The 27,667-nt window shown below is 48.0% G+C and overlaps 1 protein-coding gene across 3 annotated transcripts in view; it reads left to right on the forward strand.

Annotated features, from left to right (window-relative positions):
* The window catches only part of Myof (myoferlin), a 147,917-nt gene extending 123,869 nt beyond the window's left edge, over window positions 1-24,048 (forward strand). For all 3 annotated transcript variants that reach the window (XM_087907939.1, XM_087907941.1, XM_087907940.1), the window contains 13 exons: window positions 1,102-1,257; window positions 1,769-1,860; window positions 6,277-6,447; window positions 7,185-7,333; window positions 9,458-9,597; window positions 11,831-11,919; window positions 12,008-12,103; window positions 15,365-15,506; window positions 17,661-17,760; window positions 19,163-19,353; window positions 21,200-21,309; window positions 21,780-21,927; window positions 23,491-24,048. In XM_087907939.1, coding sequence (XP_087764065.1) covers window positions 1,102-1,257; window positions 1,769-1,860; window positions 6,277-6,447; window positions 7,185-7,333; window positions 9,458-9,597; window positions 11,831-11,919; window positions 12,008-12,103; window positions 15,365-15,506; window positions 17,661-17,760; window positions 19,163-19,353; window positions 21,200-21,309; window positions 21,780-21,927; window positions 23,491-23,532 — 1,626 coding nt within the window. In that variant the 3' untranslated portion in view covers window positions 23,533-24,048. The remainder of the gene's footprint in view (window positions 1-1,101; window positions 1,258-1,768; window positions 1,861-6,276; window positions 6,448-7,184; window positions 7,334-9,457; window positions 9,598-11,830; window positions 11,920-12,007; window positions 12,104-15,364; window positions 15,507-17,660; window positions 17,761-19,162; window positions 19,354-21,199; window positions 21,310-21,779; window positions 21,928-23,490) is intronic.
* Window positions 24,049-27,667: the final 3,619 nt, after the last annotated feature.

Consider the following 27,667-nt stretch of genomic DNA (forward strand, 5'->3'; position numbering starts at 1 on the left):
AGCAGACTTTTCGCAAGCCAAGTGTCCCTTCAGCCTGGAAGAACCACTCCCAAGTCCCAAACACACCTTGCAAGCCCTCTTGGATGGATGCGCAGAGTCTTGGGCCAGGCCCCTCTTCCTTCCCTGGATGCCCTTCCTTTCCTCTCTGTGGTCTGACCAAGCCCTGCTCCTGCTTTAAGCCAGCTCGAATGTCAGTGTTTGTCAAGAGTCCCCTGATTGCTTTGGGCAGCATGACTCACCCATGCTCTGGGCTCCCACAGGTCTGGGTTCACTGCCTGTTGGGTTTGATTGCTGCTTCTCCTCCCAAGCACACTTGGCAGAGCCAGGGCACCTAACACTGCCTTGTCCTAATCCTTTGCCAATAGCAGACATGGCTAATGGATCAGAGGATTACACCCGACACAGGGTCTCAAATCCTCCTTGCCCTAGCGTCCCACTAAGCCAACAATAGGGCATAGAGTCAAACTAATCTCGCATCTTGTACCACACTCTGGTTCTTGAGTTTTGGGTCCTCCACACCCAGTATTCAGTGGTTGCTTGCTTCATGACATGTTCCTTAATGCAGCTGGCCAGAACAAAGGCCCAAACATCCTAATCCCAACTCCGATGCCTTTCCCTGCACTTAAGCTGGTTTCAGAACAAAGTTTGCAGTCTCTCTCGCTGAGACCTGAAGCTGAGCATGGATTTCCCTGGGAGTGGGGCCCAGGCAGGCAGGGCTGACACAGAAGGGGAGCCACCTTAGTACTCCACTGGGCTGGGCTACTCCCATTTCCAAAGTAATCTAAACTTCTTACCTCTTTGCCACCACTTTCCGTCACACTGACCAGTCACCTCCACCCCCTGTCCAGGTTGTCACCTGCTTCCTAATCTGCCCTCTTCTGAAGTGATGGCTATAGAATCCCGTCGTGTTCCCTACTGGACTCACCCAAGAGCCAATGAATGTTGTTTCTTCCACAAACACAGATCCACATTGCCCAACTGCGTGATATGGAGGGGACCCTGTGTGTTCTAAAGAGGGGGACATTTCCTAAGAACCCTTTACTCAGTGGCCAGGGCCTTTGAAGTCATCAGTATGTGTGTGTCTCTCTCTCTTTCTCTCAGGGTTCCTTCCGAATCTATCCCTTGCCCGATGACCCCAATGTGCCAGCTCCTCCCAGGCAGTTTCGGGAACTGCCTGACAGTGTCCCACAGGAATGCACGGTTAGGATCTACATTGTTCAAGGCTTAGAGCTCCAGCCCCAGGACAACAATGGCCTGGTAAGAGTTTGGGTGTGGGGCCTTCTCCTGTAGCAGGATAATTACAGTCATCAGCCATGGTAATTGTCACCTTCTTTCTTGCTGGGCGTCTGTTATCTCACTAGGAGAAAGATACTCTATCAAAACAATATGCGCAGGAGGATTGGCCCCATGGGGATTTACCTAAGAGCTTTGGGGGGTGATGCTTAGGGCTCTTTAGTTCATCCTTCTCATGTTACTGATGTGACCCGGGACAAGATTTGCTCCAGTCACAAGCCCAGCCTGAGCCGAGCCAGGTCACCCCTACCTCCACCCAACCCCACCTTCTCACCCACACAACTGCTCGAAAGGTACACTGGCTCCCTGCCACCCAAAGGAAAACCTTGCACCGAGCTCATCTGAGGCCCTCGGGTGCCCCAGCGCCTCCTTTGTCATCCCTGGGGAGTAGAGAAACAAACCAAGTCTATCCCCGAGATTGACTTCAGTTTGCACCCCGCGATGATATAACATCTCACCCGTCTTGTCTCCACAGTGTGATCCTTACATCAAAATAACCCTGGGCAAAAAAGTCATTGAAGACCGAGACCATTACATTCCCAACACTCTCAACCCAGTGTTCGGCAGGTAACCAACAGTTCAAAACATTCCTCCCTCACAAAAGGTGCCCTGCCCTGTTCGAGGCGCTCATACTGGGGGCGTGTAGCCATGTCAGGGAAGTAGGCAGAAGTAGAAGGACTGGGAAGGACCATGAGGGAAAAATCAAATATGGGTTTCTCTGGGTCGAGCTCTGTCCCAAATCGTTGGGTGGAAAGCAAGGCCCCATGGGACATTAAGCATTGGGGGCAGTTGGAGTGGTTGGGGCTCAACCGCCAATAAATCCTGTTTTCGCTTCCAGAGGCTAGAGTGGGCTGTTTGCTAGACTGGCACTCTCCTTGTGATCCAGTGAACATGTCCCTGAAGGGAGGGTGCAAAGGGATGGGACAGAGAATCTATGTCCCCAAGATCCTTAGCACAGCATTGTTTTCTTTGTGGTTACAACCTTGACTCGTTTCTGGCTATAACATCTATATTTTTAAAACATCTTTATTTATGTCACTTCTGTGAACATGTGTGTGTGTGCATGTGGCAGTCAGGGACAACTTGGTCCCCAGGACTTGGTCTCAGGTCGTCAGGGTTGGCAGCAGAAGCCTTTGCCCAAGAGTCATCTTATCAGCCCCATTACATAACTCTTGTCAGAGATGTCTTTGCTACCAATGCCAGATGACTGTTAAGTAAAACCAGCATTAATCAGCTGTAAGCACTTTCCATATTCAGTAATAATTAATTTGCTGAGCATTCAGACTGAACAGGTCCTCTGATGAGCTATTTAAAGAAGACATCTCAGACAATCTCACGAAACTCTGAAGGGTACAAAAGAGGCCCAGAGAGAATGTGTGCCTAATGTTCTCCTGGCCATAGGCAGAGGTCGTACTGGAACCCACGCCCTATGACCCCAGTGTCTTCATGGTGTCGGCACCGCACTCTGTCCTGTCCAGGTCTGATTTTCTCCTGCATTAGACTCCCTGGCTGGGAATGGCAGGGTTAGGAGCCCTGTGTCTCAGTTGAACACACAAGTCCCCACAGCTCTGTCAACAAGCTGCAAGATCAGCGACAGAGACAGACGGGGCTAGCTCCACAGTCGCAGCTCCAGGCTTTCCCAGAGCCCTTGGCAGTACTTCATACTCAGAGCACAGCTACCGTCTGTAGAGAAATGTTTGTTGTGCCGGACATGTGAGGAAGGGCTGGGGAGATGATTCTGTGACCAGCTGTGCAAGCATGAGGGCTGGGGTTTGGATCCCCAGCTCTTACATCTGTAAAATAAGGTAGAGGGCAGAGGCTACAGGCTCAGTGGGTACAAGATGTGGCCACAGGATTCTGAGAATCCAAATTCCATCCCTGGAATCCTTGAAAGGAAGAAAGGGAGGGAGGGAGGGAGGGAGGGAGGGAGGGAGGGAGGGAGGAAGGGAGGGAGGGAGGGCCAATCAGAGGCAGCTGTGCACATCTGCAATCCCAACACTACTGTAGCCAGATGGGAAGAGAAGACAGAAAAATCATCCAGAAACTTTCTGGCCAGCTAGCGTGCAGTGTGCAGCACAGAACAGAAACAAGAGAGAACCAACCTCAAAAGGGTGAGAGGGAAGGACTGACCCCCAAAAGCTGCCCTTTGACCTTAACCCGTGCACTGTCACACATACTGCCCACTCCCCACACAAAATTAAGAACTAAAAATATTTGTTCTTGGGTTTTTTGTTGTTGTTGTTGTTTTGTTTGGTTGGTTTGGTTTTTCTAGACAGAGTTTCTTTTGCTGTCCTAGAACTAGATCTTTAGACCAGGCTGACCTCGAAGTCACAGTGATTCACCTGCCTCTGCCTCCCAAGTGCTGGGGTTAAAGGTGTGCACCACCACCGTTCTACTTTGTTCTTAATTTTTTTTTTTAAAAAAAAAAAGGGCAGTGAATGATAAAGGAAGACATTCTGGCTTCCACATGCACAAATGAATGCAATACTTTGCATATATGTATACATGCACACACACACACACACGGGGGTGGCATTATTCTCCCAAAATTTTGCTAAGTGGGAGAGCACTATTCCTGTTTGCCCTATGGCCTACCTTCTCATTACTTTATGCCTTACATATATTCCTCTTTGTCTTTTTCTGCATCTCTGTGTCTGTCTCTCTCATGCATGCTTATATGTACACACACACACACACACACGCATGCATGCACTCATACATGCAGATGCACAAATCTTGGTCATCCAGTTTTAGATTCAAACAAACCATCCTCACAGGCAGGAACATACATGTGCAAAGGACCACCCACTTGGCCCCCAGCATGTGTGTATACATGCGCACACACGCATACCCTCAGACACCTGCACACGAACACCCTCCATGCTGCGTACCCCTAGGCTGAGTGCCGGGCCCAGGGAGGGGAAGTAATCCTCTGGCACAGCAATGTGATCATTTTCCCTTTCTTCCACTGATCCAGCCCCAAGGTCTAGACAGGAAAAGGCACGCAGGGCAGGAAGGAGGGCTCCGTGCGAAGGAGACTGGGAAGCAGGCAGAGTCAGCTTTGAAGGCAGAAAGGCGGCCCTGTCTGAATGGCCTGTTTCAGTGGTGCCAGCACAAGCTTAACTAAGCGGCAGGAAAGTCTTTCTCAGAGCCACCCTGGGAGGAAGGGATGCTGTCAGGCTCTGCCAGGCCAGTGGCTGTCTCGGGGGATGCACAGACTTCCGTCCATCCAGCTGGTGACCCCAGGCTGGGGCCTCAGTCTTGGGAAGTGGCTTATTTCTCAGCAGAGAGACTCTGGGACAGGGCTTGAGAAAGAAACCACAAGGCCTTTGTTCTTGGCCATTGTTCATTCTGGCTTCTCTAGATCACAGTAAATTCCTGAGTGCTGTCCTCTGACCTCCTGTGTGGGTTGTGGTGCCCACACTCATCCACACAATAATAATAAACTAAAAGATTTCTTTAAAAAAATTGATATCTCATGGGAGAAGAACATTCCTTAGTCAAACCAGAACACCCAAGATACTTATAGAGTTTTGTTTTGCTTCCCTTGAGACAGGATCTCACTCACTGTAGAATCCTGGCCATTCTAGAAATCACTATGTAGACCAGGCTGGCATCAAATTTGCAGCAACCCTCTCCTGTCTCTGGATTGTTGTGATTATAGGAGTGCACACCATGCCCAGCTTACTGCTTTTTTTTTTTATTGTTGTGTTTTTGAGACAGGATCTTTGTACATAACCTGGCTCTCCTGGAACTCAACATGTAGACCAGGCTGAACTGCAGGTCACAGAGATCCACCTGTCTCTGCCTCCCAACCACTGGCACTAAAAGTGTGTGCCACAGCACTCGGCTATTGTGTGTGTGTGTGGGGGGGGTATTTGAGCTGTGTGCATGTCTGCATACTGTCTGCACCTGGTGCCCACATTGGCTTTGATGATTTGTGTGTGATTGTGACACAAGTACCCCTTTCCCTGCAGTCACTGCCTACCTGGAACCTCAGGGTAGCTGCTGCATCTGGAGCAGTCTCTGAGATTGTTGCAGGAGACATTCAGGAGGCTTTCTTCCAGGGTGCCATTGCACACTCCTTCCTGGCTCACAGGGCAAAAGCCTGCCCAACCAGAGTGTAACAAGAACAAGAGGAAGCCCAGAGGAGGGGACCTTGCACAGTTCTCCTTCAGTCAAATGTACTGAGCACCTGGAATAAGAGGGATCCCTCCGGGAACAATGCGATACTAAAGCTAAGCTCTGCCTGTCTGCAGCTGGCGCGTGCAGCCAGCATCCCCTGGACCCCAAAGTTCACCCACCAGTATGATAGCTGTTGCGTTATCTCTCTGCATCTCAGAAGTATTGACATTCTAATGTGGATTCCATAGAAAAGGTTTAAGAACTGAATGAATCTGTGGCAGAACCAGAGGTCCTGGCAGGCTCCCTACATGGCACACTATGCAAGTTCATGCATGGCCCCTGTGTCCTTCCGAGTACAGAATGAAGTGGTATATAGACAAATGGCTGTAGATCGGGTGCCTTATCCATCTTCCTGGAGAGAGGAGAAAAGTGTCCCAGGTGATAAGGTGGTAATACTAAAATTAGCGATATAATGTATTATTATAATATCCTAAGCTTTAATCAACCCTCTCTTACTAAATCTTTCCTAGACATCTCTTTACTTGGTTCTTAGACTAGATTAGGTGATAAGAGCTGATATGATCATTTCGCAGAGGAGAAACCGAGCAGAGAGGCTGGCAAAGTGAGTGTCATAGCTGGGATTGGAACATAGGTAATCAGCCCGGGCTCTTCTCCTGAGCGAGCGTGCACTCTCTCGTTGTTTTATTACTCGTGTCTACTGTTTTTCCCTTCTCCCCACCCACACCAGTTGTCCTCCCCAAACATCGCCACCGCTTGGCAATTCTTCTTTTGAGTCTTGGTTTCTGGAGCCACACAGAAGGCTGTATGTGATCATTCTATATGTGCCCCCCCCCCCAGAATGTATGAACTGAGCTGCTACTTGCCTCAAGAGAAAGACCTGAAAATCTCGGTCTATGACTACGACACCTTCACCCGAGATGAGAAGGTGGGAGAAACTATCATCGACCTGGAGAACCGCTTCCTGTCCCGGTTCGGGTCCCACTGCGGCCTTCCTGAACAGTACTGTGTGTAAGTTGCTCCCCCGTGAGTGGAGGGGGGCTGCTGTACCTGAGGCTCTCTCCTGGGGAGGCTGTGGGACTCTGGCTCCCTTGGTGCCTCGCTTCAGTGTGCCGCGGTTCTTTTGATCCATCAAGCGTCATTTTTGGCAAAGTTATCTGAGGATGACCTAGGACCACCACATTGCCTCATTCATATGATAGTCTGTTGAAGTGGTGGTCGCTGGAGCCAAGCAGAGCCATGCGTATGACACAGCTGTCGTCGGTGCTCTGAGAACCAGTCCTCTCTCCTGTTCCTGAGCTCCTGATGCCAGGGACTTAGGCTAGGCAGGTGTCATGGCACGGATTCGCTAGTTTTTAGAAACAGCGATTGATTGTTAACTACCAATTATCCACCCTTCGACCCCTACCACGCTGCAAAGATTTTATGTCCAGTGTCCCCTGCTGCTAACCAGTGGCTCTCCAAGCATCCAATAAGACTGCAAGTCACTTCTGGTTTTTGAATTTGTCTCTCTGGCTATGGTGATCCCAGGTTCCTCATTTCTGTTGAAGAGGGAACTGGACATAAAAAAAAAAAAAATGATGAGTTGGCTGAAGCCAAAGTCCTATGTGGGTTTTCCACCTCTGAGAGAGGTGTCCAGGAGACACCATGTGTAGACCTGTCCCTCCCCGATTAGCCGCGTGCCCCTGGACACTTGTGTGGAACACTGTGCACCTGGAGTAACTCCAGGCCTGTGGTTCTGTCCACAGTTCTGGAATCAACACCTGGAGAGATCAGCTGAGGCCAACACAGTTGCTTCAAAACGTAGCCAGGTTCAAAGGCTTCCCACCACCTGTCCTTTCTGAAGACGGAAGCAGGATCAGATACGGAGGACGAGACTACCATCTGGACGAGTTTGGTGAGCAGAAAACTGTGGTTGTTGTAAAGCACAATGTGATAACCTGCTTCCGCTGCTGCGTAGGGGGGGGGGTGTGGGCCAAGGCAGCACCCGGTGATTCCATGCGAGACTGTATGTCTGATCTGACCTAAACAAAAGCCGCAGGTGTCACAGCGGACACATTTTCTTATCTGCCAATTTTCCTGTAATACACAATCAGCTCAAAAATGTTCCAATGACAGTGAAAGAGATTCTACCCCAAAGAGACTCCATCACAGACAGGTGCTGGTAATACTTGCTGTGAGTCCCAGCACTTGGGAGGAAGAGGCAGGCAGATCTCTGAGTTCAAAGCCAGCCTGATCTACAGAGCAAGTACCAGGACAGCCAGCACTACACAGAGAAATCCCAAAAGATAGGGGAGAGAGAGAGAGAGAGAGAGAGAGAGAGAGAGAGAGAGAGAAAGAGAGCAGAGAGGGACAGAAAGAGAGACTGGCTCCATCGTATTTGAGTCCTCTCTTGAGAAGCCTCAGGGATGCTGTGGGCAAAACAAATCATCTGCTTTGTTCCCGTCTGTCTCAAGTTTAAGATTGGGGTCCTGCCCCTTCATGACACATCCATCCTATACATACCCTGTTAGCCACACTGAGGCAGTGATGGAAATGTGTTTCCTAGCATATGAACTATAGGATGCTCCTATGGCCTCGGGGGATGGGAAGGGGTAGGACTCCCAAAGAGGGTCATGATGGGGTTGGCCTTCAAAGACGCCTGGTAAAGCTGAGCAAAGACATGTGGGGGTGAAGCTGGTTCCCGATCCTCAGCTTGATTATTAACATTGTGAGAAACTTCTCTCTCTCTCTCTCCATTCTGAAGAAGATACAATCAATCTCAGGGGTGATTAGATGCTTAAAGAGCTGCCGATGCTATGGTTAATGTATGAACTTGCCAAGGTAAAAGAGAATGAATAAAAAAGCATCATGGTCTAGTGGTTAAAGGTGACCCCCAAATCATCAAAGACCCACCAGAATCTGTGATCATCATCGTGATGTTCAGCTACTTCCAAATTTAGCAACTGGGAGCAACTGTTTTGTTTTTCTAAGAGTTTGAGGAGTCGGGAAGTCAGGAATGGCTCAGCTGAGTGCTGCCCCCTAAGATGTCTCAAAGGGCTGCAGTCATCTGAGAGCCCAAGTGGTGGGCTCTGGACATGGTAGGTCATGCCTGGAGCTGGTCCTTGTGGCCGCCTGTTCCTGGAACTGATGGCCAGACCACCTACACAGACCTTTCTGACAGGGCAGTTTCTGAGTCCTCAGACTCCTCACGGGAAGAGCAACTTCCTCAGAGAGGGTGACCCGAGAGAACAAGGCAGGAACATCCCAGCCTGGCATGCTTAACCTCCAAAAAAATCACACAGCCTCGTTTCTCATGTTCTCTGGTTTCACTCTGTCTCCAAATTAAAAATGAAAACATAGTGAACCCACCTCTCTTCCTGGAAGAGATGTCTGAGAACTGAGGGACCCTGTTTTGAAATGCTGCAATGGTGCTTGCTGCTGTAAGAGATGAACTTCCAGATCTCAGTGGCTTAGCACATTGGAAGTTTAGGGTGGCCTTCCATCTAAGCCAGCACATCATGGGGTGAGGGCGCTTTCCTCTTCCAGCTCTGCTATTCTTCAGGATAAGCATCCAGGCTTTTTGCTTCCTCCACATTCATCAGAGAAAGGCACAGATTGCATCCGAGGTAGAGGGCTGAATCCAGAAACGATGAACACGTCATTCTGTTCATGTTGTCTTCTAGTTGAACTTGGTCTCATGGCCACATCTGACTAGTTGCAAAGAGAGGCTAGGAAATAAGATGGTGGCAAGCCTGTGCTACAAAAGTAAATACGAACTATCCACCCGTTCTAGTATGCTCTGCTCTCTTTTATTGGCAGAATACAAGGTAGGTGTGAGTCTCAGTAGGGAAGGCCCCATAGTCAGGAGCTGTTTGTATCCATTCAGTCCTTCACAAGTCCATACTGACGCTGTACATACTGGTGACGCCTGAGCATTTTTTTTTTTTTTTACAAAGTTTGGGATGATACGCTGCAAATTGTTGGGGGCTGGATTATTCCTGGCTGTTCCTCCCTAACTCAATGCAACTTTGCATTCCAGAAGCCAACAAAACCCTGCACCAGCACCTCGGGGCCCCTGAAGAGCGTCTTGCCCTCCATATTCTCAGGACTCAGGGGCTGGTCCCTGAGCATGTGGAGACAAGGACTTTGCACAGCACCTTCCAACCTAACATTTCCCAGGTAAAGGGGGACCCACAACCCGCTTGCTCATCAAATGCAGTGGCGATCACTGATGGGCTTGCCTCTTGAAACATGCCTTCATCCTTTTAAATCTGTAAGAACCAGAACAGAAACTCAAACCAGTTTCATCCCGAAGGAGTTTATTGCAAAGATTTTCAGGGATCTCGTTAAATACCGACAAGAGATTATCTACGATTCAAAACCAACTCAAGCCAGGGTCTCCCTTTGTCTTTGTTTCTGTTCCTGGTGCTGGCGAATCCTTTCATTGCTGTCACCATCTTCCTCTGAGTCTGTGTGTCGCGGAGTCCTGCATACTTTCTTCTGTGTTGTGTACTCGGGGACCGGGTGTCCCAATGTGGCACAGTTGTCTAGCCTGGAGCAGCCCATGTAACCAAGAGAACAAACTGAGCTTGGCCTGACTTGGAGAAGAGGTACCCCCTGAGTTCAGAGTCAAGGAAGTAAGGGCACAGTACACAAACAGTAGGTCAAAGGGACCGTGCAAGTCAAGCCCCAGAAAATAGACCTAGTTTCTGGAGGAGCAAAGTGAGGCACATTCAAATACAAAGTAATCCACGTAGAAGCTTGGGATACTGGATGCTTCCAGGCTGTGTCCACAGAGATTTAGGTACCGGAGGCCTGGAATAAGGCCAGGAGTGTGAATTCTAATACACACCTCGAGGGACTCTGCTATAAGTAGCTAGGAGCTCACACTTTAATAAATATTAATTTACTAGAAGCAAATATCATCAGTGCCTACTATAAGATGATAGACATGCTTGTTTTGTTTTGTTTGCTTGTTTATTTTTGTTTTTTTCAAGACAAGGTTTCTCTGGGTAACATCCCTGGCCTGGCTGTCCTTTTACCACTCAGAAGTGGCCATGGCTTCTAGATAGCTTTGTCACAATTTGCTTTTATCCCATGCTACACTTTGATTTCTTGTTCTTATTCCTTCTCCTCTCTGCTCAAAGCCTATCCATCCTGCTCGCCTGCCTCCCACCCATCAATCCTAGATGGAGCCTGGAGAGCTGACCAAGTGAGGAAGCTTTCTTCCTGAGAAGGTTCCAGCCTGCCTTCGCGCCTGCCTGCAGCCTTAGACTCAGACTGAGGCTTAATCTTAGGCGACGCCTGGATGCCTAATGTCCTGTGGTGTGCCTGATGTATGGCGGAGCCCTGAGCCTAGAGATTAGTTGGAAAAGCATCAGGATCATAGTAAAATATATTCCTTTTCAAGGGTTCCAGGTAATTCATTTTGATCGCAATGTCTTAGGAAGCCAATCCAGTGGTTTCCTTGGCAAACTTCTCAAAGACCAGTCTACGTTTGTCTGAAGGCAGAGTCCATACAAGATCCAAAAATAATGTAGAGATTATAAATTGATTTGAATGGTTGGATAGTTTGTGTTTTTTTTTAAACTGGCATTTGTACCTGTCTGGAAGAACATTCCAGTGGAGTAGAAAGGCTTGGTCCATAGTAGTCAAAGATCAGACCAGGGCCTCACCAAGATGGCAGCACAAGTGTCAGAGCAGGCCCTGCCCCTTCTCTCATACGGGTTCTCTTCTGGCATGGTGGCAGTGCTATCCCCAAAAATCCTCCCTTTCTGGAGACCGAGTTATTGTTTTAGAATCACCTCACAGAATGAGGTTGTTTTTCTTTTACAAAGTTTATTGCCATTTTGTCACCCTAAGGTAAGTGGGAAGTCCACTGGGGTTGAGGCTGAATTCGGGAAGCAATGTGACATCAGATAGAGTGGCGGCGTGAGGGGGAGGACTCGGTTTTAAATGTTTGAGAGTGAGTGTGTGTGTGTGTGTGTGTGTGTGTGCCCGTGTGCGTGAGCGTGCATGAGTGTTTGCACTGGCGGTTGGGTTAGTAATAGTAAGCCCCTCATTTTATTAACAGGGTAATTTTGGGCCACGATACAAATGGGTGAATGAGCTCTATCACTCTTGGGGTGAGAATGGAAAGCAAGTGGCCTAAATCACACTGTAGACAAGCTTAACCTTGGTTTGCTCTTTTATCCATTATGGCCTTCCATGTGGAATAGTAAATCAGCAAGTGCGCAGAAGTGGTTTCTCTTAAGAAATGGGATGGAAGACGTGGTTTTATGTCTCAGTGGCAGAGGGCTCTCATAGCATGTGGGAAGGCCTGGGGTCCGTGCTCAATACTGCCAAAAGGAAAAGAAAACCATGATTTCTCCCATATGTGACTCCCGCCTTCTTTCCTCTGTGTATGGTTTAGGGAAAACTTCAGATGTGGGTAGATGTCTTCCCCAAAAGTTTAGGACCACCAGGCCCCCCTTTCAACATCACTCCCAGGAAAGCCAAGAAGTGAGTACACCTAAGACCCGGGTTCCCTGGAGCAGGGACTCCATCTGGGACCAGAAGCAGCACACTTCCAAAATGCATTGTGTTCCAGGTACTACCTGCGTGTCATCATCTGGAACACCAAGGACGTCATCTTGGATGAGAAGAGCATCACGGGGGAGGAGATGAGTGATATCTACGTCAAAGGGTGAGAACAGCAAACAGATTCCCACAAGCTGGGGAGGGAGATGGACCTCCTCTTTCACTAGGAGCCCCTGTTGGAGGTGCCCACCCATGTGTTCTTGGTATGACCTGCTATGGGGGTACCCGGGACAGCAAAATGCAGACGGGGCAGAGAAGAAAAATCAGTCTAGACAGTATCTAGGGGTGGGATCCCCTCTCACCTCTCAACTGTAAGAACTGATAAACATGTCTTCATCCTTCTTTATTTAATTGGTTTTTTTTTTGCTAAGCAGAGTTATTTCTGAGACCCCTTAGCTACGTAGTTGCTTACTTCTTTTTGATATTGCAGACAACTAGCCTAAAGAACCCAATAAAGCTCCCCAAATTTCCTTCTTCTCCACGTTGTTGTCAATAGACAGCATTTGTGAAAAGCAGGCAACATTGATGGGTTTTTAAGAAATCCCACATCCCACTGACATCTGCTGGATATCTTTCTCCGATGTGAAAAATGCCTGCTTATTATTTTCTTACTTGTTCAATTCAATTTCAGGTGGTCCGTGTAGTTAGCTTCTGCTCCGCCATGGTCATAGATCCATAGATGCTGAGAATGGTACCATGTGGTGATTAAACAACCAGTCTTTGTAGTCAGACCCCCTGTGTGAGAGTTCTGGCTTCTTCCCTGCTAGCGAGGGAAAGTCAGACATGGGCAGCTACTCGCCTGTGCAGTGAAGATAATGATAGCGCTGCTTCCTGGAGATAGCTAGAAGATTCCAGGACTCGCGGCGTGTAGTTTAGCCCCTGGCAGCTGGCGTGCATTACGTGGGTGTTAGAATTATTGTTCTTCCACACGGGCCAAGTTCTTCCTTCCTTGATATGTAGGAGATAAGACGTGTTGAAATGTGATCTATTCATCAGCGAGAACAAAGAGCCTTCATGATCCCTAGTGAACTTCAATCACAGCTGAGTTAAAGATGTAATGACTGTCATTCAGACGCGTGTAAGCTTCATCAGGTTCTCAATTATTATTTGCCGTTTCGGGGCATCATTACCATTCCCCCAGGAAAACTAATCCCAGCTAATTAGAGCTATGCAAATTTACTTGACTGTCATAAGAATATTTTTTTTTCTTTTCAAATCAAGGCAACAAACAAGCAGTGATGGCCTGAGATAAAACTAGCAGAAGAATAAAACTCAGCCTAAAGTAGTTTGTAAAGTCTGGAATTACATTCTGAACACCAGGGCTGGGAGTCCAGCTCAGAGGTAGCAGGGCTCCGCAGACTGAGACTCTGCGGAGTCTCTGCCATTAGTTGGTTGCTTACTTATTAGTTTGTCTTTTAGATAAGATCTCATATAGCCTGCATTGGCCTCAGACTCTCTGTGTAACCAAGGATTGCTTTGAGCTTTTGATCCTCCTGCCTCTGTCTCCCAAGTATTGGGATTACAAGTGTAGATCACCATGATGTGCTGGGGCTGAAACCCAGGGCTTTGTGCGTGCTGGGTGAGTACTCTACCGACTGAGCTAAGAACAGGGTTTGCTCTCCAGAACTGCAGAGAGGGAGGAGCGGGATCTAAATATTATATGTGAAAAGGTGAGTGATACATAAATGCAATGCCTAACCAACATGACACATGTTGACGTTACATATGAAGTGATGCATGCTTGCACCCAAGCACATGTAACGGGAGTATTTGCCTAATTAACATGTCTTAAAATTAAAATGAGAGAAGCTTTACAAAAAAAAAAATGGAGAAAGAGAGAAAAAGCCAAAGAGACTGAAAAGTCTTGGGTCAGATGATGGTGAAGTTTTAGGGCTGGGTCAAAAGGTAAAGCTACCAGGGTCATATTCAAGAAAACGTGAACTCTTCAGTAAATTAGCTTAAAAGTTAATAGTCAAGTAGAACCGTGATGCCTGGGGGGATGAAGGGGATTATGGTAGGGCAGGGCAGTGAGGAGATAAGGGGAAAGGTTGGGTACAAGGGTGTGGGCATGCTCCTGGGGGTCTAGCCCTCTACCTCTGAATTTCAGACACCCAGTCTTGGGAATCTTCCCACTGATTTATCTAGAGAGTTAATTAACCAGCAAAAGAGAGGGCTCAGATAGTTGACTGATAATGCTGCTGTCGCTGACAATAGGGCTAAGGCTAGCAATTGACATTATCATCTCCATAGTCAGAAGGAAACTAGCAGAGTGGACTTTGAATTAGACCGACCAGGAGTGCAGACCTTGTGACCTGCTGTGAGTCTTAAATCACTTCCTGAGCTCCGTTTCCTCTTGGAGGAAAATGGAAATAGTTGCAAGGTCACTGGGAGAAATGAAATGACACTAAGTGCCTAGGCCACAGGTAAAAATCGGAAGGCTGAGTTGAGGATCCACTTCTCTGAGCTATGACCTCTAAATCTGTCCTCACGCTGACTCGCAGAGGGCAGAAAGGACAGGTGGGACCCGAGGGTCCAAAGCTTCACATCCAAGCTCTTCCTGCTGTGGCTCTAGGAGCTGGTTCTTCTCAAAGTTGGAATTAAAGGTGTGCTCCACCAGGCCCGGCTGGAAAACAGTTCTTAGTTTCAAAACAGAAGCAGGCAGATGCGACAGCGGCTTCCTTCTGGACACATTCGTTCGTTCGTCAACAGGGAGTTTATCTTATATCCACTCCGTGCCAGGCACAAGCAAAAAGAAATGTTTCCAACGGTCTAAGTTAATACGCTGTTGACGGAGGGGGCTCTTCTCAGCGAGGCGCCTGGAAATAACAGCCTGCCTCTTCCTTGCCTGGCTCATTAATAAGATCATAGTAAATTTTGAGAATAATAAAAAAGGAAGCAGCAAGATTACTTGCTTGGTGCCTCTTTTTGTTTGCTTAAGTTAAATATGAGGAAGGAGACGCTGAAATTTTGAGCTAACTTGCATTGGTGGAACCTAGTAGCCCTGATGATAGACGCTAATGAGCCGTAGCTGTGAAGCCCCCAATCATAGCCAGCCAGCCACAGCTTACCCAAAATAGAAGCTGCATTGTTGATGATACTTTCCAGAGAATTTCACCTTAGCTCGGCTAACTACAGTCTACAGGGTTTCCTGCTTTGGTTTTAAAGGAATTCTATTTTATTTGGCTCCAACCTGGGTTGGATGCGACTCGCCCCCATAAATCACTCCCAGCCTGTGGATCCCTGGAACCTGCCCAGAGAAAGGGCCTTGCTGCTGCTCTCCTCCCCCTAACCACGGCGCAGTTCTGCAGTTGGATCCCTTGTCAATCACCGCGAACTGACGCCGCCGCCGTTTGCCTCTTCTTTACAGCTGGATTTCCGGCAGCGAAGACAACAAACAGAAAACAGATGTCCACTACAGGTCCTTGGATGGCGAAGGCAATTTTAACTGGAGATTTGTTTTCCCGTTTGACTACCTCCCGGCTGAGCAGCTCTGCATAGTGGCTAAAAAAGTAAGCCTTGAAAGATGCAGGCAGGATGTGGACATTTTGGGGTCTGCTTGACTCTGAGACTCAAGGAGGTCGGGATGGCTCGGGACCTGGGAGGTCACCGAGTCCAGCTTCCTCTTGGTACAGACAAGGAATCTGAGACCCAAAGAGTAAAGCCTTGCCCATGGTCACATAGCCACAACAGGTATTTATTTGTATAGTTAGGATTATGAGGAATACCGCTTCCTTTCTGTTACCTGTTGGCAAGTTAAGAGACAGGGCAGGACAATGGCTTTTGTATCCCTGTACACACGTGTTCTGTATGGAACAAAGAGATGGCCACTCTCCATCTTAGGCCAAATACAAGCCAAGTATTAAAGGTGAGGCATCCCTTTCGCCTCCCTGGTTAAGCCTCGGTATCTGCATTCCCTCACTCAGAAACACTTCTAGGAGGGTTGAAGGCCCCGGTGGACTTAATTAGACAGACTTTCGGTTACAGAACTTAGACCAAAAAAAGGTGATTTATTGGTTCCCATTCCTAACAAGTCCAGAGTTGGCTCATTTTAAGAACGTCTGGAGCCCACGTAGAAGCAATCAATGTCTTTGGAAGTTGGTCCCACATTCTTCTCCCTCTGCTCTCTGTCCTCTATGGACCTCACTTCCAGGCAGGCTCTTCCCTGGAGGAGGAAACATGGTAGCCAGCGGCCCAGGCCATCACCCATCTTCCCAGCAAACCACCACAAGTAGAAGGTGTCAGAACTGACATCCTAGAACTGGAACCAGGGCCTCTGCCTACCAGAGACTTGTGGCCCTCCCCAAACCAACAACCACTATCGCCCAGGAGGAACTGCTCAGGCCAAGCACTGGGATTAGAGATGGAGTCAGTCTTTGGCTACTCCAGCATCCCACCCCACCCCTGCCCAGACTGTACTAGCTGGGGAAGGAAGAGTTCCAAGGAAAGTCCGGGTCCTGAAACCTTGGTAAACAAACCCATGGTCTCAATAGGCCTCTGGTCCCAACCCTTCCTTCCATCTCTCGTCAGTCGTCCGTACCTCCATCTGCTCATATCACTTCCCTACACCGTACAAAATTGCACCTGCCCTGAGTCCCCTTGCCTCTGATAGCCCTGCCCACTGTGGATGCTGTAGTGAACACTTCCTATGTCAGATGGAATGGAACCTACAGAAGGGACTTTCCAGAGGTTCAGAGGCTCAAAATGGTGTCGACTTGTGTTTTCAGACACGGAAGCAGGGTAGGACAGAGACGGGGATATTTGGGGTCAGTCAGGCCTGAGAGGTGGTTCCTTTTCCTTTTAACCCACATCTAAGGCTATACCTCTCTTCCCTCCGTGGTGCTTAGAGCATAACCCCACACTTAGGACAGCCAGTCAGGGACTAGCTGTGTGGGCTTTCGGAGCCCCTGGAGCTATCACTAAGAAGAGAGCCTTCCAAGAGTATGAAAAACGAGGGCCAACCCCACGATCTTTCCCATTTCCAAATCACTGGTAGAATTCCTGAGCTGCCCAGGCAAAGGAACTTAGGTGTAACTGGCACTGGTTTATATTCTTAACCAGTGTCTGGGCTGAAGCAGGGACTAGAGGTGGGAATTTGGCTGTCTGTGTGCCTACCTTCAAAGTGAAGGATCGGAGAGTTTTAAGTGACCACAAGTGCATAAAAGTCCATGGTATTTTCCAAAAGTTAAAAGTCCTAGGACATTTTAGAATCTGTATTGAAACAAAAGTGGAATCTGAGCCCTAGATTAAGCCCACTGCAAACGGGTCCAATGAAACTGTCCATCAGGCCTTGGAGATTGGGGTGGGAGTTTGCTCAACGGGGATAAAGCCCAGTGATGACAGCGTGGGCTGGCCCATCCCTAGCTTCAGGAGAGCCACAGCCGTGTTCAGGGGACAGGAGTGGCAGCAGGAAGTCACACTGATAGGAATACATTGAGAAACCTGCTGTTTGGGAACTTCTGAGGACATCTGGTTGTCACCTGCTGGTGGCTTTGAGACTTCCTAGGGAGCCTGTTGGTCTACTAAATACCAGAGGAAGGTCAGGCTGTCCCACAGGGCGTGGAGGTGGAGGCTCCAGTCCTATCGCGCCGTCTGCAGCTAAAGTAAGGGTCCCTGAGCCCACTGACCATGACCATGTGAATCGTTTGTGCCTCTCCCTATTTTAGGAGCATTTCTGGAGCATTGATCAAACAGAATTTCGCGTGCCCCCTCGACTGATCATTCAGATATGGGACAATGACAAGTTTTCCCTGGATGACTACTTGGGTATGGCTTATGTTACCATCACTCCTCTAACGCTGAAACCAATTACAATCTGGAACAGTTAGTTACCTTCCTAACACCTGCAATGGGGGAGGCGGGGGATGTGCTCACTGACTGGGTGTCCTCCAAGAGGTGTGGTCTGCTCGTGAATGCCTCCCCTTTTCACCGGCTCTACTTGCTCTGAAGGCTTCACTGATTAAGCTAGAAAGCTAAGTACTTGTGCTTGCCTAGCGAGAGCCAAGAGTTCAATTCTCAGGACCGCATAGACAGGGAATGGTGCTATATGCCTTTACCCCCAGCACTTGAGGAGGCTCAGGCACTCAAGCTTGTCCTTGGCCATATAGTGAGTTAGAGGCCAGCCTGGGCACAGGGAGGTTGCCAGAGCGCTGCCTCCACTTTCAAGCAGCCCGCGCCCTCTCTTCTTGGTACTTCGGAACCATCTTCACGAGTTCGCTCCTCGCTCTCAGCAGTTCCTAAGGTCCTCTGTGCCTCCTTCTTCCCTCCTTCCCTACGCTGTTCTTTTCCTTAAGTCCACCCTCCTCTGGCCTCGAGGCCCTCATTGCATGCACCCTACCTAACCTTTCTTGTTCTCCCTTCTATATTTTAAACCCAAGCATTCCCAGAAGGTCTCAGAAGGCCTCCCGATTCTTCTGCACCCCCCCCCCCAACACACAAATGATGTAAGCCCTGGCACTTCGGCTGATGCTGAAGTTCAACTTTTGCACATCATCTAACCATGTAAGGCTCCTAAACCAGGCACAATAAGTGGGGCCTCTCACAGCCCTTCACAAAGGCCTACGTGAAACTATCCAGGGGCTAGAGAGTAAAATCCTCCTCCCAATCCACAGCAGAAAGTGTGTCTCTCCAGACACCCTGATCCTGGCTGGGATTTCTCATTTCCTGGTGGGGATTTTTCGGGTGAATTATGTTCTTTCAAGCTCCTGTTTCTGGGGTCACTCTAGGAGAGAGCTGTACCAGAATGTTCCAAGGAGCATCCTGTGTTCCATGCACCTAACTGTCTTTCCCCAAAGGCAATGACCTCTGGTCAGGGTAGCTCAAAACCACAACTAGTACCTCTCAAATACAAAGGCCCCGAGCTCAGTGGAAATTTTAGGTGTAGATGTTTAGTCAATGGGGATTTATAGAAGAACTGTTTATGCTCACGCCTTTGAGAAAGAAGCATGGCGTCCTCTGGGAGACACTGAGCAGTAAAAAGCTATTCCTCCCGCCATCTCCCATCCTATCTGGAAGGAATTTAAACATCTAGCATGATCCGTTTCACTAACTCACCCATCACCTGTTCGCAATCACCATGTCCCCTGGACAAGAACGCTCTGTTCACCTAAGAACAATGGCGTAGCCACTTGCAGCTCATCTGGACCTCGTGTTGTGTTTCTGGGGCCAGGTTTCCTGGAACTTGACTTACATCACACGATCATCCCAGCCAAGTCAGCGGAGAAATGCAGTTTGGACATGATCCCCGACCTCAAAGCCATGGACCCCCTGAAAGCGAAGACGGCCTCGCTCTTTGAGCAGAAATCCATGAAAGGATGGTGGCCGTGCTACGTGGACAAAGACGGCTCCCGTGTGATGGCTGTATGAGTATTTTCTGGCTGGGGATCATTTCTACGCCTTATCAGTAGACTTACTCGGGATAAGGGGATAAAGACAGAAGAGGCTGTGGGCGTGTGCTCAGGGTTGGGGGAAGGGCATGGATTAGAAAGATCAGAACCAGGAACCAAGGTGATGCTGTATTTCCTTAGGGTTCCTTTACAGGGAGCTTACCGTGTGCAGAGCAGTGAGAGTAGGAAGTGGAGTTCCCAATGTGAGCTTTGCACATCCTAAAGAGGAAAGGGTGAGGGTGCTGAAACGAAGTCCAGACCTTACAAGCATCTTGGAGAATTCAAGATAAGCTTTGGAAAGAAAGCACAGTGCAGCTCGCAATATCGCCAACACTGCATCATACAGTACTGATGGTTTCTAGCTAACATGTGTGAGCCAGGTAACATGTCGCCAACGCTGCATCATACAGTACTGATGGTTACTAGCTAACATGTGTGAGCCAGGTAACAAGTCGCCAATGCTGCATCATACAGTACTGATGGTTACTAGCTAACATGTGTGAGCCAGGTAACATGGTAACTGTCTCACATGTATGATCTCATGTCTAAAATAGCTTACCAGTCCATGTTAATTGCATATTAGTAGGGTTGGGTGGGAGGTATAGTATGTGCTGATCAAAGGATCCTCCCTTTTCCCCTTAGCCACCACACACCCTTCTCATCTGTAGGCTGCATTGTGGGGACGGAGCGAATGCTCACATAGAAGAGCATATCTTGTCTGGCTAATCCATCCCCAGAAGTTTCCAGTGCTTTCTTTCTCTGCCCTGTCTTCAGGAAACCATTGATGTGGACTTTCTGTCACCATAGAGATTAGTTTTCACGTTATCTTCTTAGACTCTGCTGACAGGCCTTTGAGGGAGACTCAATCTTCATTTTATGGATTCAAGCACTCCTGAGAGATAAAGCCCCTGGCAGAGTCAGGCCTTCAGTTTCACCTGGCATAAAAACAGAGACACTGTCCAGGCCCCTCCACCTAAATGACCTCTGTATCTGCATTTCCCGAGTTGTTAGGGACCGAGATGGCTACCTGGGTCCTAAAATGCCAATTGCAAGTTAGTGACGGCTGGGTATTAAAGTTACCTGTTGTGCTGGCACATTCTTAATCCCTGCCCTTTGGAGGGACTAGCGAGACAGAGGCGGGCAGATCTCTGTGAGTTTGAGGCCAGACTGGTCTACATGGTGAATTCCAGGCCAGAGCTACATAGTAAAGCCCAGTCTCAAAAAAAAAAAAAAAAAACTTAGAATGTTAGACCTTTTTTGACCTTAGTGCCCTTAGCCACAAATTCAGACAACAGCACTTTTCTAAGGATGCCACGAGAATTCTACAGGTTATTCACACAGAACTGCTCCCTGTGTAGATGCGCATGCAGGGGCCTGTCAGCAGAGAAGCAGCCTCCACCCCCCCCCCCCATGCACCTTGAGTTACTACCAAGCACAAGTTCTGCAGCACACTGGAGGGCTGCGGTGTAAGCGGGAAGAGACACCGCCCCATCTCCCAGAGCCTACAGAAATGTTAGCTGCTGTTCTTGACAGTAAAGTCACAGAGGAAGTGAGAAATGAGGCACAGAGATTGATGTGGGAATGCCAAAACCACAGGGACGCGGGAGAAGGAAAACGCGAGGCGGGAGAGTGATTTGTCCTCTCGGTTCAGAAACACATGGGAGAGGAAATGGGAAGCAATCTCAGGAGGAAAATTTGAGGCAATCTAAGGATTGCTTTACAAGAATAAAAATTGTAGCTTGGGGAATATTCCTCTGGTTGAAGTAAAAATATTTGTGAAACGTGATGTCATGTGTTTAACCTGTTCTGCTTTACTGAAGGGGAAAGTCGAGATGACACTGGAGGTCCTCAACGAGAGGGAGGCAGACGAGAGGCCAGCCGGGAAGGGGCGGAATGAACCCAACATGAACCCCAAACTTGACCCACCAAAGTGAGAGGCCTTCTTTGTTCTGTGTGTTGTCTGGTCCCCAAACACCTGCAGTTTGAAAGCCCCCCTTCCAGTTGGCTTAATGGGCTGGATTAGCTATTGGCCTTCTAATTTCGTTCTTCACATGGGCTGTAGGGGGGGATGGAGTGGTAGGTGCTGTGGTCTCGTTTTAACCATTCGCCTTCCCCATTAAGTCGGAGTTTGACATCCTCAGCATCTTACGGGACAGGGACGGGACGGACCGGACCGGACGGGTGTGGGGACCTGAGCTATTCCCAGCCAATTGCAGAGGCTAACAAAGGAGAGCTACCCGGAGACTGGGAAGGTGGTGGGCACAGTAGGAAAGGGGAGGCTGAAACTGGTCTTTCAACTGTAGCTTGTCCCAAATTTATTAATTCACGATTCTTGAACTGCTACAGTCTGGTAGTCAGTCCTTTGTGAGTTAAGTAGGGGAACTATGTTTTGCATTGCAGCCGACCGGAAACCTCTTTCCTCTGGTTCACGAACCCATGCAAGACTATGCGCTTCATCGTGTGGCGCCGGTTCAAGTGGGTGATCATCGGCCTGATTCTGCTGCTCATCCTGCTGCTGTTCGTGGCTGTGCTCCTGTACTCATTGCCGGTACGACGTCTGGGCCTCAGCTTCTGCAGCCCTGAGGCGCCACGGCCACTAGGCAGCGACCCTAACACAGCCCCTCTGCTTTTGAAAGTTTAATATACTGCCCAGTGGTAGAAGCTGCATCCTTAGATTTTAGCAAGGTTACCACAAGCTATTATGGTCTAAACAAACCAAACAACAAAAACCCACTGGCTTTAAGAACTCAGGAGAAAGGTCCCATGCCTCTATCAGTATTTGTCTAGGTTCTGGGCAGTGTTGCCAGGTGATTTAATGCCTGTGTGTGTGCACATGTGTGTGTGCATGTGTGTGCAAGTGTGTGTGTGTGTGTGGGGGGGTGTTTCTGTACTCGTCCATGCATATATGTGTGGAGACCAGAAATCAATGTCCAGTGTCTTCCCCTGACATTTGCCACCTTATTTTTTGTGATGGGGGCCCTCACTAACCTGGAGCTTACTGCTTCTGCTAGCATGGCTAATCAGAGAGCATGGAGATCCTCTTGTCTCTGCTGTCTGTCTATTACACCAGAGCCAGCATTTCCTGATATGATGTGAGTGCTGGGAATCCGGACTCAGTTCCTTGTGCTTGGAGAGCAAGGACTTTACCCACAAAGCCATCTCACCAGTCCCCTGCTTTTCCAAACAATCCTGTACCCAAACTCCGGGTCCCCAAGACTGCAACAAAGCCCTCACTGCACTCCAAACAGTTACTGCCTTTGCCTCTCTGGGTTCCTGGACCCACATTTTGTTTTTAAAAATCTTGTTCTTGACGACCCATTTCACAAATAGCTACTCCTTAAATTTCTTCCAGTCACCTTAGTTATAAACAAGAGCCTGAACTGAAGGTTTGGCTGTGTGCATAGACGCTGTGCTCTTATTCCTCCATTCAGGGGATGCATGGAGCATCTAATTAAAATGCAGAGATGAGAAGAAGCAGCCCGAGGGAAGGCAGCATGAATACTTACTGGCAGTGTGGACGGGAAGGTCTTAGCTAGGAGCGGTCACCTCTAGGAGCCCGCTGCTAAGGACATCCTCCCCTGGGAAGCAGTTTAGTCACTGGAGAAGGGGTGGTCCAGGCAGAGCAAGTCATGAGCCCTGGACAGAGCAGCAGACATCCCAAGGCTCCTTTTCCAACGCACTTCCACCATCCTGTAGCTCCTGAATGTTCTGAGTTTGGAGACACAGTCACACAGTCACAGTAGCATCTCTATGCCTGGCTCCTATCTTCCCCTGTGTAATAGTTTCAGAATTGACTTTGATTATATGAACAATGTTTTCTGGTTGTAGGTTATACAATCTGTCTTGACTATTTAAAAAGAAATTCCATATAGTTATTTTTCATGATTTAAATTCTATTTTTTAAAAACTCCATATAGCTATTTCTTCATAATTTAAATTCTATCCTTGGTGTCACTCAGAGGATGACAGTGTTTAGAGTTATGGGCACTCAGTAGGCAGAGGGAGGCCAGGGGTGGCTCTGAATGCCCCCATGGTGACATGCTGAAGGATGGCATGTCAGACGGAGAAGTCACATCTCCAAGTAGTCACACAGTTTCTGTCTCTCTTGCAGAACTATTTATCGATGAAGATCGTGAGGCCAAACGCAAAATGAAAGCAGAGCCTTCAATCAGGTGGTGATGAAGAATGGCCTCACACACTGAAGTGTGATTTCAAGACCAAGATCACCCCAAGTCGGTGTGTTAAATACTTCACCAAGACTCATCAGTTCCTAGCAGGTCTAAATCCTAAAAGGTCAGATAATAGGCTGCCTTCTTATCCTGTTATCTTTTTAAAGTATTAAAAACTTTATTTTCTAAGTTTTAAATCTATTTTCTGAGTATTTTTTAAGGTGGCTGGTTCCATTTTAAAATTATCTTTCTATGTACTTTACATTCTACGACTCAAGTTTGGGAAATTACTGAAATGGATTTGAAATGGTCTGTGCTTCATGTCATATGTTTCCTATTTGTAATCAAGAGAAAGAACCTCCATTATAAGAGGTAGAGGGGATGGTTAGAACAGCTCTTATCAGTGCTGCAGCCATCGTTGTGGGATTCTGTGTGGACAAATGTCATGAGACTCTTTGCAACCTCAGTGATGAATGCAAATAAAAGTATCTCACCTGGTACACGTGGATGTATGTCCTCTGTTCTGTCTGAGTGGGGAGAGAGGCAGAGTCGGTTCCTCCGGTCCTCGTGGGCAAAATGCCGTGGCATTCCACTTGACCATAAGCCCTTTACGAGTGAGCTGCCAACTTGGGCCAGTGGGTCCAATAATAAAGCTACCAGTTATGAATAGCGTGGTAGCAGCCTGTGTGTGCCACTCAGTGAATGTGCAGTGTAACCCATAAATTTAGGCCAACAACACTACCAACCTTATTTTACAGTATAAGACATTGAGGGTCAAAGAAGTTATAGCTTTTCCAAGGCCATTCAACCAAGAATGAGTCTGGATTTAGACCCAGGGATTACAGATCTGCCACCACCCCACCCCCATCCCCAGTTTATGTGGTACTTCATAGCTACTAGGCAAGCACTTTACCAACTGAGGCACGTTCCCTAGCCTCTCTTAAGATCTCTTAGAGCAACACTGCAGTAAGGAAAGTATGACCCCATGCCAACACCAAAGATGCTCAGCATGTCTGCTGGAACAAGTGAGAACATTGTGTCGTTCCTACATGTAAGAGAAGGTTATCAAGTAGGTCACGAACAGTTCTATTCAAACAGAAGTTCAAGACTAAGGAACAAGAAACGATGCGATAATTCTGTGTAGTTGGCAATTCGGGCAGTTTGTACTGCAAAGGCAACTGTCCATCTCATTGCTGAGGTGTTTTGTGGTTTTGATATTTTAATTCCCTCTAGTGTCCTGTCAAAATTCCCAGCAATCCAAGTGTACTCAGTCACAACAAACTGTTAAGAAATAACAGCTCTGGCTGGATTGACATGTCCCTCAGTGAGGCTGCATGCAGCAGCCACTCTTGTGAAAGGCCACCCCTCCCAGGCACTGACAGAACTCCTGAATGCCACTTTCTCCTGGGCCTCAAGTGATTCTTCCGTCTCAGAGGTGAGCTGGTTGCTTCAACCTTCCTAGAGAAATATAGACAACGAAAGACCTACAAACATCTCTGCCCTTCAACTCCAAGGAAGTAATCAGAAGATCAGAAGGGTGGAGGAAGGTCCATGTACAAAATCCACATAACAATGTGCCTACTAATGGCACCAGCTGTGACCTCCCTAGGTATCCATTATGAGACAATGAATAGATAGTAAAGATCCTGTATAGATTTAAAAACTCAAAATTTTCCTTTTCTCAGGGTTCATATCGACATAAAATAAGGTCTTGAATGTGTAAGCTATTTAATATAATGCATTAAAATGGTGCTGGAACAGTTTGTGGAATATTTATATTTGGACTTAGTGAGGTTATAGTTTATGAGGGTTGGTTGGCATTGGAGTTTCTTGAATCTCTTCCCACAGAGTCTAAGCTGGGTTTGAACAGTGCTGTTATATGTTTCACGTGACCGCTGTGAGCTACGGTTAATCTCCACAGCTGACCGTAGGTTCCGTGAGGGATGAGGAGCACCTAGAAGACCTGTGCCCCAGGGTACCATGGGGCAGCAGGCTTGGATCTGTATCGTGGACCAGTCCTCAAACAGATTTATGTGCCACGTGGAAGAAATAGTGTCACCTCTAAACCGAGACGAGGGTGTTAAGTGCCCAGAAGGTTCTTAGTGCGGGTGACTTTAGTATCACATTCAATTGATTAAAGTTGGCTGTGTCATTCTAAGTATGGAACCAAGAATGAGTTCTCTTTACACAGGACCCAGATTCACTAAGTGGGAGGGGCCTAAGTCAGGGGTACGGGTGCATTATCTGCCTTCTAAGCTGTAGCTGCAACCTAGGGGGAGTTCAAACTCATGGTATAGGAGTCCAGTGGTGGTGGGGACACTTCCGTCGCTTAAGGAGCAAAGGTACATGTCCTGTTCATTATCTCTGGCTACACCAGCTGACCCCTATGTGCAGCTCACTGGTATTATCAAACTTTCATTAAGAGTGGCCCACTACCCACAGGTGAGGCCCTCAGGTTCGCATGGCCTTCCAACCCTCCAAGTCACAATGAGCCATACCCAGGCAATTACTTCCTAACACTTGGACCAAACTGAAGGTCCATGGTTTTCATCTAATTCCAAAACGGTATTTTTTTTTAAGGTGATATATTCTTGTTTTGGTTTTTGCTTTTATTTTCCGAGACAGGGTTTCTCTGTGTAGCTTTGGAGATTTTCCTGGAACTCGCTTTGTAGACCAGGCTGACCTTGAACTCACAGATGTCCACCTGCCTCTGCCCTCCCAAGTGCTGGGATTAAAGAGTGTGCCACCACTGCCCAGCCAAGGTGACATATTCTTAGAGGGAGAAAATAAGTCACTTAACAAAAGAGTATTCATTGTTCCAGACATGTATGTTATCTGAAGATGCACAATTAGTATAATACTGGGATGGACCAATCAGAAAGGATGTCTTTGCACATCATGATGGATACAGGCTAGTAAACATTCTAGAGCATCAGCCATACCAGTAAGTGCAGACCGGTTACAGCCTTCATTCTGGGGACTCCTACCGCCATATTCTCCACAATGCTTCCCTGAGGGAACACTTGCCAAGTAGACAAGGGAACGGCTGACAGAAGTCTTTTCCTTGCTTCGCCATGTCTATGTGGAGTCACTAGCAACCTCCTTTTGGGTAAAAGCCAGCAAAGCTCCGCTAGGGTGAAATGATTCATGGGGGATACCAGGCAAGGTTTTCTTCCCCTCCCTCAGAAAAACCTTCATCTTGTCCAAAGATAATGGTCCCTCAATGGAGGTTGTTAGTGGCCTGGTGACCTATAAATGATAGCTAAAAGCTGGAACTAATCCCAGTCCAGTCAGATTGTCGCTTCACTGTGAATTAAATAACACTCAGTCCTAACTCACTGTAGCACATGCCGCCATTAACACCGGAGCCTTCACAGGGAAAATGAGTCTCAGTCAGTGTGGGAGAGGAGAGGGACCCGAGAGGCTGACGGGCAGACACTGGAGTTGCTTTCGTTCTTCTCTCTTTATTGTATATTTAGAAAATAAAATATGTCCCCTTTTGACCTTCCTGTTGGTTAGAAGGCTATTTAACAGATAGGCAAATTCTGAAATCCACAACAGGGCAGAAAGGGGCCCGTCTGCCTGGCTTTCCCGTTGGTGGCCATGTGACAGTCCGGTACCCCTGAATCCTACCCTGGCTGTAAAGGTCATTTGCCCAAGGACTGGAGTTGTCTCCTTTGGCTGTGGAGCAGATGGTTGCACTAATGTTAAACAGTGAGAGTTCCTTCTAGAAACTTCCCTTTCGGTCCAGAAAGTGGGAGCATCCCACCATATGGAGAAACAACCTGATTTCAAAGTTTTGCACCCTCAACATCATAAGCATTTCGTGCTAAAGCGCTTCTTTGGCTAAGGCGCACTCTGGGCCATAGGCACGCAGCTTCTGCAGGCAGATGGGAATTCCATTCTGAGGGATGCCTTACTTGGAATGAGTTCATAATGAGTCAACGCTGTAAAGAGATTAAGCGCCCACCATCTTTGCAGCTGAGCCTTGTGTTTGTTCAGCGTCGAATGAGAATTCCCTAATCTTCCTTCAGTTAAACACGGTGAGGTCCCAGGGAAGATGAAAGGGAGGCCACTTACCCCCCTGGATAGACATCCGTGAAGTGAAATGCCAGAGTT

The sequence above is a fragment of the Myodes glareolus genome, chromosome 7, assembly GCF_982192425.1.
Source record: "Myodes glareolus chromosome 7, mMyoGla1.1, whole genome shotgun sequence".
Lineage (NCBI taxonomy): Eukaryota > Metazoa > Chordata > Mammalia > Rodentia > Cricetidae > Myodes > Myodes glareolus.